Raw genomic sequence first — 14,470 nt, forward strand, 5'->3', positions numbered from 1 at the left:
AACAAGTTAGAAAACTTGGTCCGTCGGATACTCAGACGGAAACAGTCCGATGTAGACCACACACAGTCGGAATATCTGACAAAACGGTCCTATCGTACACATTCCGTCAGAATCTCCGACCGTGTGTACAAGGGCTTAAAGTTCCAGAACACACAAACATGGGTCTATGGGTTTAATTAGGGATGTAGGCAGCCCATGTACACATTTATTTTGTGCCACCACTCCCTTTCTTTTTCCTTTTATATTAGTATCACATTGAGGGTATTAAGAGCTCTGCTCAGAAGGCTAAAGCAGTTAATTGGAGCAATGGGGAGTGCCTTATTGTTGGAGACCTGGCCCGCCACTTGTATGTGAGAGCAGAGGTCTGACTCTTGAAAGTGCTGCCAGCACAGGGTATTTTAAAGGCTAGGTTTCTAAATTCCAGCTCCCCTATGTACCAATATACCATTAATGTACCTCTGTTGCAGAAAAATAAAAGCTTTCTTTGATTTTTAGAACAAGGCCTTACCTTAGCCGCTGGTGTGTTCAATAGAAAAGTCCATGACTTCCTGGTATGTAGGGTAGATTTGGAAAATGAAAACCAATAAGAGACAGGAAGCACTTCACCAGCTGAGCTCATTAGCATACTCATCCTGCATCCGTCAACTATGTTTGCACAGCATCCACTGGATTCCTCCAGGTGTGCATTTGCCCGGCTTTTCAGTGTAGGCTGCCACGGCTTCTATATTTGTGTGGCATCCCCACGTCCCTCCAGAGGGACCCAGGCCATATGCTAAATTCTCTGGGGCCTCATGTGGCTTGTGGGTTGGACACACCTGGTTTAGTGCCAGGGCCTTCCTAATTGGATAAAAATTGAATAAATAGGTGGGTCCTCCTATTCCATAGTTTTGGTAAATCTAGAGGAAATTGTACAGAGATTGTACAATCAGATTGAAGAGTGTACAGTCACCTTATACATGTATAGTGCATAGGAGGACCAACAACCCATGGCAATACTAAGCATGACTGTAAGTTTTGCACTCTTCCTTCGGACCACCAATGTAAACTGCTTTATAATGGTAACATTTCCTATTCACTTTAAATATGTTTGCTGAATATTGTTGAATGTTAGGAATTTATCCATGCAGACTTGTAAAGGTTGACTTTAACTGTAAAGATAAATGTTCTTTAACTGTAGTTATGTGTAATTAGATACAAAGTGTTTGATCCATTTACAGACTTCTCAGCTTCCTATGTAGCTGGCCCAAGTGACAGTTGGCACATATGCATGACTGGCTCTAATAGTTCCATATTTGGGTGGCACCTATGCTTTTTTACTGGAGCCATCCCCAGTATGGCTGCCCAACAGCACAGTATAGCAGAGAATGAGAAGTACCCCACTGGGAAATCAATTGGTGAGACAGTCAAGCCAGTATTACCTGTGCTGCCTGGGAGCTGCAGCCATCACAAAGCCAAATAGTAGTGTCACAGACCCATAGGCTATTTCCATAATGTATAGCAGTGGTCTCAAAACTGTGGCCTGAACTGGCATTGTTCCTACCGTTGACACCAGCAATGGGGCACTATTCCTCCCACTGACACCAACTATGGGGCACTATTCTTCCCACTAACAGCAATGATGGGGCACTATTCCTCCCAATGACATCAATGATGGGGCACGCTATCTCCCACTGGTTCCAAGGATGGGGCACAATATCTCCCATTGGTAGCAATGATGGGGCATGATATCTTCCACTGATACCAACATTGGGGCACTATTACTCCCCCTAATACCAATGATGGGGAATTATTCCTCCCACTGACATCAATGAGGTGGCACTATATCTCCCACTAATACCAACAATCAGGCACTATTACTCCCCCTAATACGGATGATGGAGCACTGTTTACTCTCACTGGCACCAGGACATTTTCTTTACCCACTGGCCACAGTCCAGTCCCCCTGAAGGATGAAGGACAGTAAACTGGTCCTTTGTTTGAAAAGTTTGGAGACTCCTGATGTAGATCAAACCACCAGCTGAAGAGTACAGCTACAGGAGGCTAATACTTTTTTGATGGCCTTGTGCAAGATTTACGTGGGGAAAATGTCACCAATGGGGTGACTCTCTGTCCCAATTTTCTAAAAACAAGGGGGTATTAGGACTACCCCACTGGGAACATATTGCCAGGGGTTCTCAGTCTGGTCTCTCATGGTAAGTGGGGTACCCCAAGGGACCAACTCTATTCAATCTATTCATAAATGATATACAGGATGGGATAAACAGCTCAATCTCCGTTTTTGCGGACGACACAAAATTAAGCAGGGCAATAACTTCACATCAAAATATATACATTTTACAGAAAGACCTGAACAAAATAATGGAATGAGCAACTAACATGGCAAATGAGGTTTAATGTTCAGAAATGTGAAGTGATGCCTTTGGGGGCAAAAAAACATAACTGCAAACTACTCACTAGGGGGAGAACCTCTTACGTAATCAAGGAGAATCAATCAATGGAGAAAGATCTGGGGGTCCTAGTAGATGACAGATTGAGCAATAGCATGCAATGTCAAGCTGCAGCTACCAAAGCCAGCAGAATATTAGCATGCCTAAAAAAGGATATACTCCACAGATAAAAGAATAGTCCTACCACTTTAAAAAAAACTCTGGTTAGACCACATCTGGAGTACTCTGTCCAGTTCTGGTCACCAGTCCTCAGAATGGATGTGTTGGAACTGGAGAGAGTCCAACAAAACTAATAAGAGGACTGGAGGACCTCAATTACAAGGAAAGACTCCAAGCACTAAATGTATTCACACTGGCAAAACAAGAGGAGATATGATAGCGATTTACAAATACCTCAATGGTGATCCCAGCATAGGAAAAAACTATTCAGAGTGTAAGAGGACACGTGGCCACACAATGAGCTTATAGGAGAAGCAGTTTAAAGCGGAGTTTCCCCCTTATAAAAGTCAGCAGCTACAAAAAGTGTAGCTGCTGATTGTTATTAATCGGACACTCACCTGTCCCGCGGTCCAGCGATGCGGGCGTACAAATCCCCGCTCCCCTCCCCCTCCTCTCTGCGGAGCTGTGGGCGCCCGGCTGTGGCTTCACAGCCGGGCAGACACTGCGCATGCGCGAGCCTCGCTGCACACTGTGACTGGCCAGGCAACCATCTGGGACCTGTGACGTGTCCCAGATGATTGTCGAGAGGGAGGGGGAGTGGTGAACTTGCTTCCTGTGCCGCGGTGCCCCAGGAGGAAGTGGGAGCTGGATCCCTCTAAAAAGAGGGTATCTGCTCCCTCCCCCCAAAAAAATGACATGCAAAATGTGGCCTGTCAGGAGGTCACCTTGACTTAAAGAGGAAGTTCCATTTTTGGGTGGAACGCTGCTTTAACCTTAAACTGCGCAGGGGGGGTTCACTTGTCAGGGCAATAAGGATGTGGAACGCTTTTCCACAATTGGTGGTGGCAGCGGGGAGTATGGATCATTTTTAAGAGACTCTTGGATGTGCATCTCAAAGAACACAACATACAGGGATATATGAAACAATTATAGACATTGACACACGTACACCTACACGGGTTGAACTGGATGGACTATTGTCTTTCAACCCTGCCTCCTATGTAACTATGGACTGTGACACCACCACTGCTCTTTGTGACGGCTGCAGCTCTTGGGCAGCACAGGGAATACTGGCGCGACTGTCTCACCACTTGAGCTCCCTAGAGAAGCCGACGAGCAATTTGGCTTGTCCGTATCTCTGTTAAACTGAAATATCGCTTGGTGGAGAAAGCTTTATTTATTTTTTTTCTAGTAATGTATTATGCCTTTGCCCCTGGCATCAACCGCCCAGTCATGCGGTTTGTCGGTGAGTTTTTGGTAAACATTGGCTGTTACGAAGGATTACATATCCTGTTGAGGCGAGAGACGATGCTTTAGGCAACATTGCTGAGATTTGCATAAGATGAACTAAGTCTTTCGGCCTGCTGACAGCCTCCTGACTCCATTAACACCCCCACTGTTCCCTCATATCACCATGTTTAAACAGCAGCAATATACTACAGAGACAGATAGCTATTCCCAGTGGGGGGTCCTCCAAAGACGGTGCGGAGCCGGTAGTGAGGCCTCAGTTATTCACACTGTTACATAATATTAATGAAGAGAGAACTATCTGCTCCAGTACCCATCTTATTATGGCAGGATCTGTGGACTCCTGGTATCCCTGAAGGGATATAAACCATGAGCAATGTCTCAAGCCGCACTGACAGTGGGGGATTGCCTTATTATCTTCATTAAGATTTATGACCTTTTTTTTACTGGTGTCCCACTTAGCGGAATCACTGAATAAAAAGCGCCGACCCATCTGGTAAGGGGTTGGCTTTTCATGTTATGTCGCTTCCTGATAAATTGAATAATTTAATTCCCTACTCATTGTTTGCTTTTAGAAGAAAGAGCATTAAACAGGCAGCACGTTGGCTTAATAGAGCATGTTTGCCTTGCAGAGCTGAAGTTCCATGTTCGCTTCTCGCCAAGGAGTCTAGAACCCATTAACGCCACCTCCTGGTGGCCCTCTAAGTGGGCTTTAATGCCTGGGAGATGGCACTGCTTCTGTATCTTGTGGCTGCTGTGATTGGCTCTCAGAGTGTTAAAATCCTAATTCTCATCGCACACGTTTTTTGATGATTCTCCCAAGTTGCGGGTGCTGCAGCAACAACCATCTGGAGACTGGAGTTATCACGATATACATCTTTGTCAACACACCACAGATCACCAAGTGCAGTCCGAAAGATATATTGTAGAATGATCACATAACAATGGGCAAAGTGCAACGTTTTGGAGCTACACAGGACCCCTTTGTCACATGCCTGATGAGGGGGTCCTGCACAGCTCCGGCTCCTGCATGGCTTCATCAGGCATGTGACGAAGGGGTCTTGCGCAGCTCTGAATTGTTGCACTTTGTCCTTTGTTATGTGATCACTGTACTAAAACTTTTGGGCAGTACTTGTTGATCCGTATTGTGCTGGCAAAGATGTGCATTGGCTTTCACAGTGGTCATGTGATTGGGACCCCGTCCAGCTGGCCCCTGATCAGAAGCCGTGTCCAAGAGCCATCGGTGACAGCTTGGTCAGTGTGCTGGGGGATTGCAGTGAGCACGCTGTAAGTACACAAATCTCATGCCGCCATAGATGCACATGTGTGCGACTGGTTGATAAAACCCACCTTTCCTGCCAACACCTATATGCATTACGTGGTCGGAAAGAGGTTAAAGAGGAAATTTACCCCATGTTTATTTTTTTTTAAATCCCCTCTTGTCATGTTTTCAGGTTTATCCACATGCCCAGAGGATTCAGCATTGTTCTGCTGTGATCTGCCACTCCTCTTAGTATGCCATGTCCCAGGCCACTATCGTCTGATGTCATCGGGAGCTGGCTGTCTCTTTATGGTTCTTGTAGCTGACCCTTCAATGACATGAATGTGCTGCACCACTTCATTAGGGTGCTGGCTACAAGAACCTGTAGGAGGCAGACAAGCCCGCTGATGATGTGCTGCAGCATATGCACATTTTCAGGGGGATAACCTGCTGAGCCACTGCTGGGTTGAGGTAGCAGGGGTAGCAGAGTTATTGCTGGGAGGCTGAGCAGGGGGAACTGAGCTGCTGAGTTACTGCTGGGTAGAGGTAGCAGGGGGAGCGGAGTTGCTGGGTTATTTGTGGGAGGGTAAGCAGGTGGAACTGAGCTGCTGAGTTACTGGCAGGAGGGGGATCTGAGCTGCTGAGTCACTGCTCGGTAAAGGTCGCAGGGGTAGCATAGCTGCTGAGTTATTGCTGGGAGGGTGAGCAGGGGGAACTGAGCTGCTTAGCTACCGCTGGGAGGGTGGGCAGGGGTAACTGAGCTGCAGAGTTATTGCTGGGAGGGTGAGCAGGGGGAACTGAGCTGCTGAGTAGAGGTAGCAGGTGTAGCTGAGTTGCTGAGTTATTGTTGGGAGAGTGAGCAGGGGGAACTGAGCTGCAGTTATTGCTGGGAGGGTGAGCAGGGGGAACTGAGCTGCTGAGTTACTGCTGAGTAGAGGTAGCAGGTGTAGCTGAGTTTCTGGGTTATTGCTGGGAGGATGAGCAAGTGGAACTGAACTGCTGAGTTACTGCTGAGTAGAGGTAGCATGTGGAGTGGAGTTGCTGTGTTATTGCTGGGAGGGTGAGCAGGGGGAACTGAGGTGCTGAGATACTGCTGAGTAGAGGTAGCATGTGGAGTGGAGTTGCTGAGTTATTGCTGGGAGGGTGAGCAGGGGGAACTGAGCTGCTGAGTTATTGCTGGGAGGGCGAGCATGGGAAACTGAGCTGCTGAGTTACTGCTGGATAGAGGTAGCAGGGGGAGCGGAGTTACTGAGTTATAGCTGGGAGGGTGAGCAGGGAGAACTGAGCTGCTGATGGGTAGAGATAGCAGGGATAGCGGAGCTACTGAGCTATTGCTGGGAGGGTGAGCAGGGGAAACTGAGCTGCTGAGTCACTGCTGTGTAGAGGGAGCAGAAGAACTAAGCAGCTAAGATAAAAACATATGAAAAAAAAAAAACAAGCCCAGCTTTCCCATCGATAGAAGCTCTACTTGTAGCTTATATGAATAAAACATAATCTATAAATGGAGGACAGGTGGATGATTGAAAGGTACACCATCTCTTTTCATAGATCCATTCATAGGATCTTTCATAGGCTACTCCAGCTCACCTGACAACAGGGCTAAATTCATAGGCCAGTAATGTTACCTGCTGGCTTCCATTGCACGCCCCCACTGGCACAGTGGAGCCGGTGTCTTGTCGAATACTGCCCCGCGTCGGATAGTGTCCGCCCTGTACTGCGCTTGCAAGGGGCCCTCTTACTAAGTGCTGTTTAACATCATCTACTGTATGTCCACTTGCATGGTGGGGCTTGAACCTGGACTGAGGGCACAAGATACTATTAAGTGCGCAGGCGCCGTTCATCTTCTGAGACTTTCGGCGCCTCCTTGTCCTCCGTACTGCGCAAACTATACTATCCGATGAGGGGACAGTTCTCGGCAGAGCACTGGAGCTTAGCGATCATGGGATTGCACAATGGAAGAATAGTGAGCTATTTTTCAAACAGCATGCAGCTTGTAGATGAGGGAGTAGGGTGGCAATGTTTTAAATTGATTTATATGAGCATGTACATCCACATTAATTGACCATAACCTGGCCACAGTTACACTTTGAGCAAATTGTGAGAGGGGAAGCATGGTGAGACGAGCTGCTAGAAGGTGCTGGTGTTGTAAACGTTTGAAGATTAATTTCTCCACAGCAACTTTGTCTACAGGGGTCATTAAGGAATTGTTTTATAGCACTACAATACTTGTTAAGAATATAGAATGCCTGAATGTCCTTAGCTTGATCACATGTTCACTTTCAAATCTGTAGCTATCCCTGGAAAGGAGGACCTACCCTATAAGGGAGCCAAGATATGTTTATCTGTCTAGCAGTGACACAGACCCTTCCAGGAATGTTCACAGTGTGCCAACATCCACAGATGGCAGCACGTTTCTCGGTGTAAACCGCACAGAAATAAGCTGTGATATCGCGTTGCAGCAGTAATAAAAGTCTGTTGACCTGGACTCCTCTGCATGTCATATTGTTCATTGTTATTATTATTCTCTTCCCAGACGGAAATAAAAGGAAGCGCCTGCCAGAACATAGATCAGATACTCTCCGGACAGAGAAGAATGCGGCATTAAAGCGTCCTTGGTAAGACAATACGTGACCGCACTTTAAAGAGATGTCATGCAATAGTAATCGGACTTGATTTAAATTATAAGGGTCGTATTCACAAAATGCATTTGGAAGCACATTTGCGTATGTAGATTGAGCCGCATTCACTTTGTTTTTGGTCGCAGCTATAAAATGTTCAGATGGCGGGTTAAGAGGGCTGATCTCTGCGGATTAGGTTTGTTGGATGCATTTTTCTGGACTTTGATAACATTGAAGGACCTAACACTGTACATATTAAAGTGGAATTCCAGGCAAAATACAACTAGGTCTTAAATAGACCACCCCAAGTCTATCGTACATCGGCTCCTGGGATTGCTGTGTTGCTTGTTATTTCAAAACCAGGTTTGATATCATGCTGGGCAGAGATCTGCGCCATTTTTAAATAGGGAACGTAATACATGCATAGCTTCCCAACTGTCCCTGATTTTGAGGGACTGTCCCTGATTTGGAGCAATGTCCCTCTGTCCCTCTTTCCTCCTCATGTGTCCCTCATTTTGGTCTGATCTATATAGTTGTATATAAAATGCACCTTTTATCTTTCAAAAAGTGTTTCCCAGTGTAAACCTTTCATCATTTCTAAATTGCTGCATTTGTAAATTTTAAAAGCCAATATAAAGGAATAGTAGTGGTAACCAAAAAGCCCTTGTGGATTTAATGAACCTTTTTTTGGTTAATTTTCCTTAAAGGCGTGTGCCAGGGGGTGTGTCCGATGCCTACATACGTTTGCTAGTAGGTGTCCCTCATTCCAGTCGCAACATGTTGGAAGGTATGGTACATGCAGTGGGGAACGCTCCCTTCACACTGCGCATGCGAGAGATCTGGAGGTGCATGCTGGGTAGCCAGCATGCACCTAACTGTTGTAGAGAGACCCGGTGGGCTTCACATGCCCATAGTCAGGATGGATAACTCTGTGCAGGAGAAGAACAAAGTAAGAAACCAATACTGCACAACTACTTAAAGAGGAAGTAAACCCTGATGGGTTTTACTTTTTTTTTTCCCCTGCAAAGTAAAATCATAATGGTATGTGGCACTTACCTGCAAACGAAGCCGGCTTTGTCCCCGCTGGTGGCCACATCTATCTTCACCCCTCTTCCTTCTGGGGCAGTGGACTCCTGCTCTGTGACTGGCCAGAGTCACGTGACGTCACTCTCGCTCATGCGTACGGGAGACATCAGACATGGCACTTGCTGGTGAAGAAGCGGCACGGAGGACCGTTTCTTCACGGCGCATGCGCTGATGACGTTGACGCAAGCGTATATGGTAAATATCTCCTAAACCGTGCAGGTTTGGGAGATATTTACAGTACTTACAGGTAAGCCTTATTATAGGCTTACCTGTAGGTACAAGTGGTATAACAGAGTTTACAACCACTTTAAAAAAAGCGACAATTTTGAAGATAGTCGATTGTGAAAGTACAGGCGGTGACTATAACGGGGGTAATTTTATAACAAAAATAAAAAAATGTCAGGATCCCCACTTTAATAATACAGCAAGAATCACTAAAAAAGAATGGAAAATCTAGATATTGGGTGAATGGTAGCAAATGTGACTCCACTGGGACAACATGCATGAAGAGTGCACATTGCGAATGAGGTTTTTGAAAACTCTGAATCCTGAACGGGTCCAAAACTTTATTCAGCGATCACATTGTTACAGAAAAAGCAAAGTTTTAGAGCCTTTTAGTACCTGTTCATCAGGCAGTGTGAAGGGGTCCTGCAAGGCTCCAAAACATTGCTTTTGGTGTAACAATGTGATCGCTGAATAAAGTTTTGGACCCATTCTGGAGATCAATGATGTGCTGGTGACATTATCTTGCTCTGATTATACACGGTTCCATCCAGCGGTCACTGCAGCACCCACTTACATACACAGCCAGTTCTGCAGGAATGTGTGCGTTGGAGTCTTTGGAATATGGACGTAGAACGGGGGTGGTTTCACAAACTTCCAAACTTTTGGTCAACTTTTTGGACAATCAACATCTGCCTTGACATGTTGAAACCATGGTCACTGGATTAGGTGACCGAATGATGTGGGTGGGTATAAATGCTGAGGTATGTTCCTGACATTAATTTGAAATGGGGAAGCTGCTTGAGTCAGTCCTCTTCAATGTTACAGAACAAGTCCAGTTGAGTATGGCCAACTACGATGAAATGACAGTGAATGTGAGGAAACTCTTCCACATAATGCATTCAGTGTGAGGCAGGCCATAGATCAGGGGTGTCAAACTCCATTTCATCACAGGCTACTTCAGCATTATGGTAGCCCTGAAAGGGCCAGTTGTATCTGTAAGACTAGATGTCCAGAGCAACCCCACCCAACGCTTACATCAGATGTCAAGAGCCTCCCACCCTCCTACAGAAGTCAAAAGTCCCCCATTCTCCCTTACATCACAGTGCACCCTCCCCTTACCTTGTGCTGCTGAAGTTCGGGGTGGAGCTGGGAAGCAGAAGGTGCAAAGTCTGGAGAAGGGCTGGTGTGAGTTGCTGGAGTCTGCTAAACGATGGTACTAGAGGATGCAGAGACAAGGAGTTGTTGCCACTGCACATAGAGGTGCAGAATCTGTAGGAGGAGTTCTGTTCTCCTCTCTGCTACCGACTGCCAAGGTGATAAAGCAGAGCAGAGAAAGCCTCTTGGCAGCTGCCCAGGGGGGAAGGGGGGTGTAGCAGCTGTGCAAAGGCCACATGAAATGGCCTAGTGGCTGGATTCAGCCCATGGTCCATGTGTGCCATACAGTGGCGGCTGGTGCTCAAAATTTTTGGGGGAGCAAATAAACTGAAAAATACTTAAAAAAAAAACACCAATTGCAGCCACTGTGCCCATCAGATGCCACCACTGTGCCCATCAAATGCCGCCACTGTGCCCATCAAATGCCGCCACTGTGCCCATCAAATGCCGCCACTGTGCTCATCAAACGCAGCCACTGTGCCCATCGAACGCAGTCACAGTGCTCATCAAATGCAGCCACTGTGCCCATCAAACACAGCCACTAGTAACAGACCCAAGCACCTGATTGGCGGAGAGGTGGTTCAGTGTTAGTTAAGCAAAGATACATTCACTGTTCTAACACACCTGGGTGACCTGCGAGCGCCAAGCATGGCGCTCGTAGGTCACCTTTTTTTATGCCTATTACAGCCTATGGCTCTAATCAGGTGCTTCAAAAACACCCCCTGCTGCTGTAATTCAGGCGCCCAAAAAGGGGCCGTGCACCTGAGTAGGCAGTGGCAGCGGTGGCCATAGATAGATTCATGCTATGAATCTATCTATTGGTCATAGAGGGGGTTTCTGTAGAGAGGGGGCGGCACCCGTGCACCCTTATGGACGCACTGCCACTGGTGCCATAGATGATGCGACTTTCTTTCCTGCAACCAGGAAAGAAAATCACTCAATTTCCCCATCAACAGTCAGTCAGCTAAATGGCAGAGCCAACCCCATGATACCATTGATATTTTTATCTATTGGTAAGGATGGCTTTGTGGCCACCACTGCAAGGGACTTTCTTTTCACTGACTGCCATTACCGGAGGCATTCTTCCCATTGTTTCCCAATGAATTGATTTTGGCAGGGGTTCCCTACTAAAAAAATATTTCAAGGGTTCCTCCAGGTGAAAAGGGTTGAGAAGGTTGGTCTATTTATTAGGAACTGAACTGCCAGATATTAAGGCATGCAGAAACAGGTTTCAGCAAACAGGGCACACAAGGATATAAGAACAGGTTTCAGGATATCAAAGTAACTCTAGGCTTAGTCCCGTGCTGATACTTAGATGTGAGAAATCCCGGGATGCAGTACTCCAATTATTGGTGCAACATGCCCAATCATAGGTAGAAGTGAGGACATTAGGTAGGTGGATTGGTGTTTTGCTGTTTATGTTAGGATTTGCTGGTTGTACTTTAGTTGTAGACCTCCTCACTTGCTGACGGAGAGGCTTTATTGTGGATTTGGTGCACCATCTGTGATCTGCAGCAGCATAGCCTTGCCTATCCTGGCTGTCACAGGACATCATATCTAAGTCTATGAGCTCATTATTTAATTTCACTTTTGTTAGGCTATACTCATCCCCCTGCGCTTTTCATCATATCTGTATCGTCCTTGGAGACCATGGGGAGAAGAAGGGTTACTAATGCACCATGATGCCAGCCTACCCCCTGCACCACTCTATAAACCCTACCTTCAGCTGGCCTCTCCTTTTGCCTTGGTCTGTCGCGAACAGCAGGTGGAATATTAGAACAGGAAATGGCCATTTACTGTATATTGCACATTTAAACAAAGTCCATACAATTGCTGTAGTCAGTTCCTGCGGCTTAAAGCAGCCCATAGATTATTCAGTTTTTTTTCCGCCCAACTAGCGGGCTTGCATGAATAAAAACCTGACCCAATTGCCCATGTACACATTCAAGGTGGATGGGGGAATAACTCTTGTTGCGCTATTGTGTTTTGATGGCAGTGTGACTTCCCCAATGTCTGAATAAGTTGATCAGTGCCACCAGCTATATTATTATTACTATTATTATTATAATACACAATTTATATAGCGCCAACAGTTTGCGCTTCGCTTTACAGTGTAGAGGGGAACAGCAAAATTACTATACAGTTGGAACAGGAACTGGCCATTCCACAGTTGATGTCCGCCAGTGACGAAACATGTAGGGAGAAGCCTACGATGGTGACATCATCATGCTTTTACTCTCAGGAAGTGGATGGGCGAATTACAGAGGAAGTGAGCAGAAGTTTTTTGGAGATGCTATGGTCCTGTTTTTTACCTACAAACATTGTACTGCTTTCAAACAGCTTCTACTTTGTTTCATAGTTTCTAGAATAAAGACACCAGTCCATCCAGTTCAACCTGAGTGAGTGTCTACAATTTTCCCTGTACATTGCACACTCACATCGTTCCCTACCCTCTAGGAGCCCACAATCCAAGGTCCCCATTCATATACAGAAGCCAATTAACCTACCTGCATGTCTTTGGATTGTGGGAGGAAACCCACGTAGGCACAGGGAGAACATGCAAACTCCAGGCAGGTAGTGTCGTGGTTGGGATTTGAACCAGTGACCCTGCCCAAACTTTGTAAGTGCAAATCTATTTGTTTTTCTTTAACCACTTGAGACCCGCGCTATAGCCGAATGATGGCTACAGCGCGGATCTCCTTTGCCGGGACTACGTCTACTGATGTCGTCCCGTGCACGAGCGGCCTGTGCGCCCCCTGAGGGGCGCGCGCGGCGCGCTCTGTGATCGGCGAGTCTATGAGACTTGCCTGATCACCGATCCGTGCAAGGGGTCGATCCCGACCCCTTATCACGTGATCAGCTGTCAGCCAATGACAGCTGATCATGTGATATAACGGAGCCGGTAATCGGCTATTATTCCTCCTCGCGCTGTCAGCGCGAGGAGAAAAAAAAAGCCGATCACTGGCGGCCGTGATCGGGACATCAGTCCCGATCACGGCCAGCCCTGCCAGTGCCCACCTGCCCCCTGCCAGTGCCACATTAATAAAAAATAAGTGCCCCCCGTCAGTGCCACCCAGCAGTGCCCACAGTGCCACCCAGCAGTGCCCGCAGTGCCCACAATCTGCCTCAACAAAGGTGATGCACCCCAGTGCCTCATATCCGTGCCCATCAGTGTCATCTACCAGTGCCCAGCAGTGCCCAGCAGTGCCGCCCATCAGTGCCCAGCAGTGCCACCTTTCAGAGCCACCTATCAGTCCCATCTATCAGTGGTACCTATCAGTGCCCATCCGTGCCACCCATCCGTGCCACCCATCTGTGCCACCCATCCGTGCCATCTTATCTGTGCCCATCTTTGCCCATCAGTGCCGCCTTATCTGTGCCCATCGGTGCCGCCTTATCTGTGCCTATTAGTGCCGCCTTAACTATGCCTATCAGTGCCCACCAGTGCAGCCTATCAGTGCCCACCAATGTAGCCCATCAGTGCCCACCAGTGCAGCCTATCAGTGCCCACCAGTGCAGCCTATCGGTGCCGCCTCATCAGCGCACTTCAATGAAGGAGAAAAATGACCTGTTTGCAAAATTTTATAACAAACTATTAAACATGATTTTTTATTTTATTTTTTGCATCTTTTTTTGTTTGTTTAGCAAAAAATAAAACTCCGAGCTGTAATTAAATACCACCAAAAGAAAGCTCTATTTGTGGGAAAAAAATGATAAAAATTTCATTTGGGTACAGTGTTGTATGCCCGCGCAATTGTCATTCAAAGTGCATCAGCGCTGAAAGCTGAAAATTGGTCTGGGACTGAGGGGGGTTTAAGTGCCCAGTAAGTAAGTGGTTAATTACATTTTGGGACTTCACCTATTTTTTATATCACTTGCTTTATTGATTACTGAGTGTATTAGTGCTGCACTTACCTTGTATACCTACCTATTTGAAGTTTTTCGTATTAGACTTTAAATGCTAGCAGCTGTTTATGATTTATTTCACATGTTATATTGCCTTTTACACATTTTTTAGCGCTACGTTTGGCTTTAGGGCCTCATTTTTTCTACAGGACAACTATAGGCAGCAGCAGTGATTGAATGGCATTTATTTGACAGGCTGGTGGTAGGAAAGTTGATCGGTGGATCGACTTCTGTACAAGCACTGTCCCCATGCATAGATCAAAATTTGGATGGTCCCTGCTGAACCGGTTGCATTTCGATCCATGTATGGCTGGCTTAACAACATACTGTACAGCTATTAAGCTCTGCAGTGCGCTCCTGAGTCC

At 46.6% G+C, this 14,470-nt stretch overlaps 1 protein-coding gene across 3 annotated transcripts in view; it reads left to right on the forward strand.

The window, feature by feature from the left end:
- The window catches only part of LOC143997631 (uncharacterized), a 379,606-nt gene that overhangs the window by 302,489 nt on the left and 62,647 nt on the right, over positions 1-14,470 (forward strand). For all 3 annotated transcript variants that reach the window (XR_013277713.1, XM_077493334.1, XM_077493333.1), the window contains one exon: positions 7,649-7,730. Coding sequence is in view for 2 of the 3 variants with exons in the window: in XM_077493334.1 (XP_077349460.1) it covers positions 7,649-7,730 (82 nt within the window). In the remaining variant the exon portion in view is untranslated. The remainder of the gene's footprint in view (positions 1-7,648; positions 7,731-14,470) is intronic.

The sequence above is a fragment of the Lithobates pipiens genome, unplaced genomic scaffold (genome assembly GCF_037356315.1).
Source record: "Lithobates pipiens isolate NorthernLeopardFrog02 unplaced genomic scaffold, aLitPip1_a1.2 Scaffold_19, whole genome shotgun sequence".
Lineage (NCBI taxonomy): Eukaryota > Metazoa > Chordata > Amphibia > Anura > Ranidae > Lithobates > Lithobates pipiens.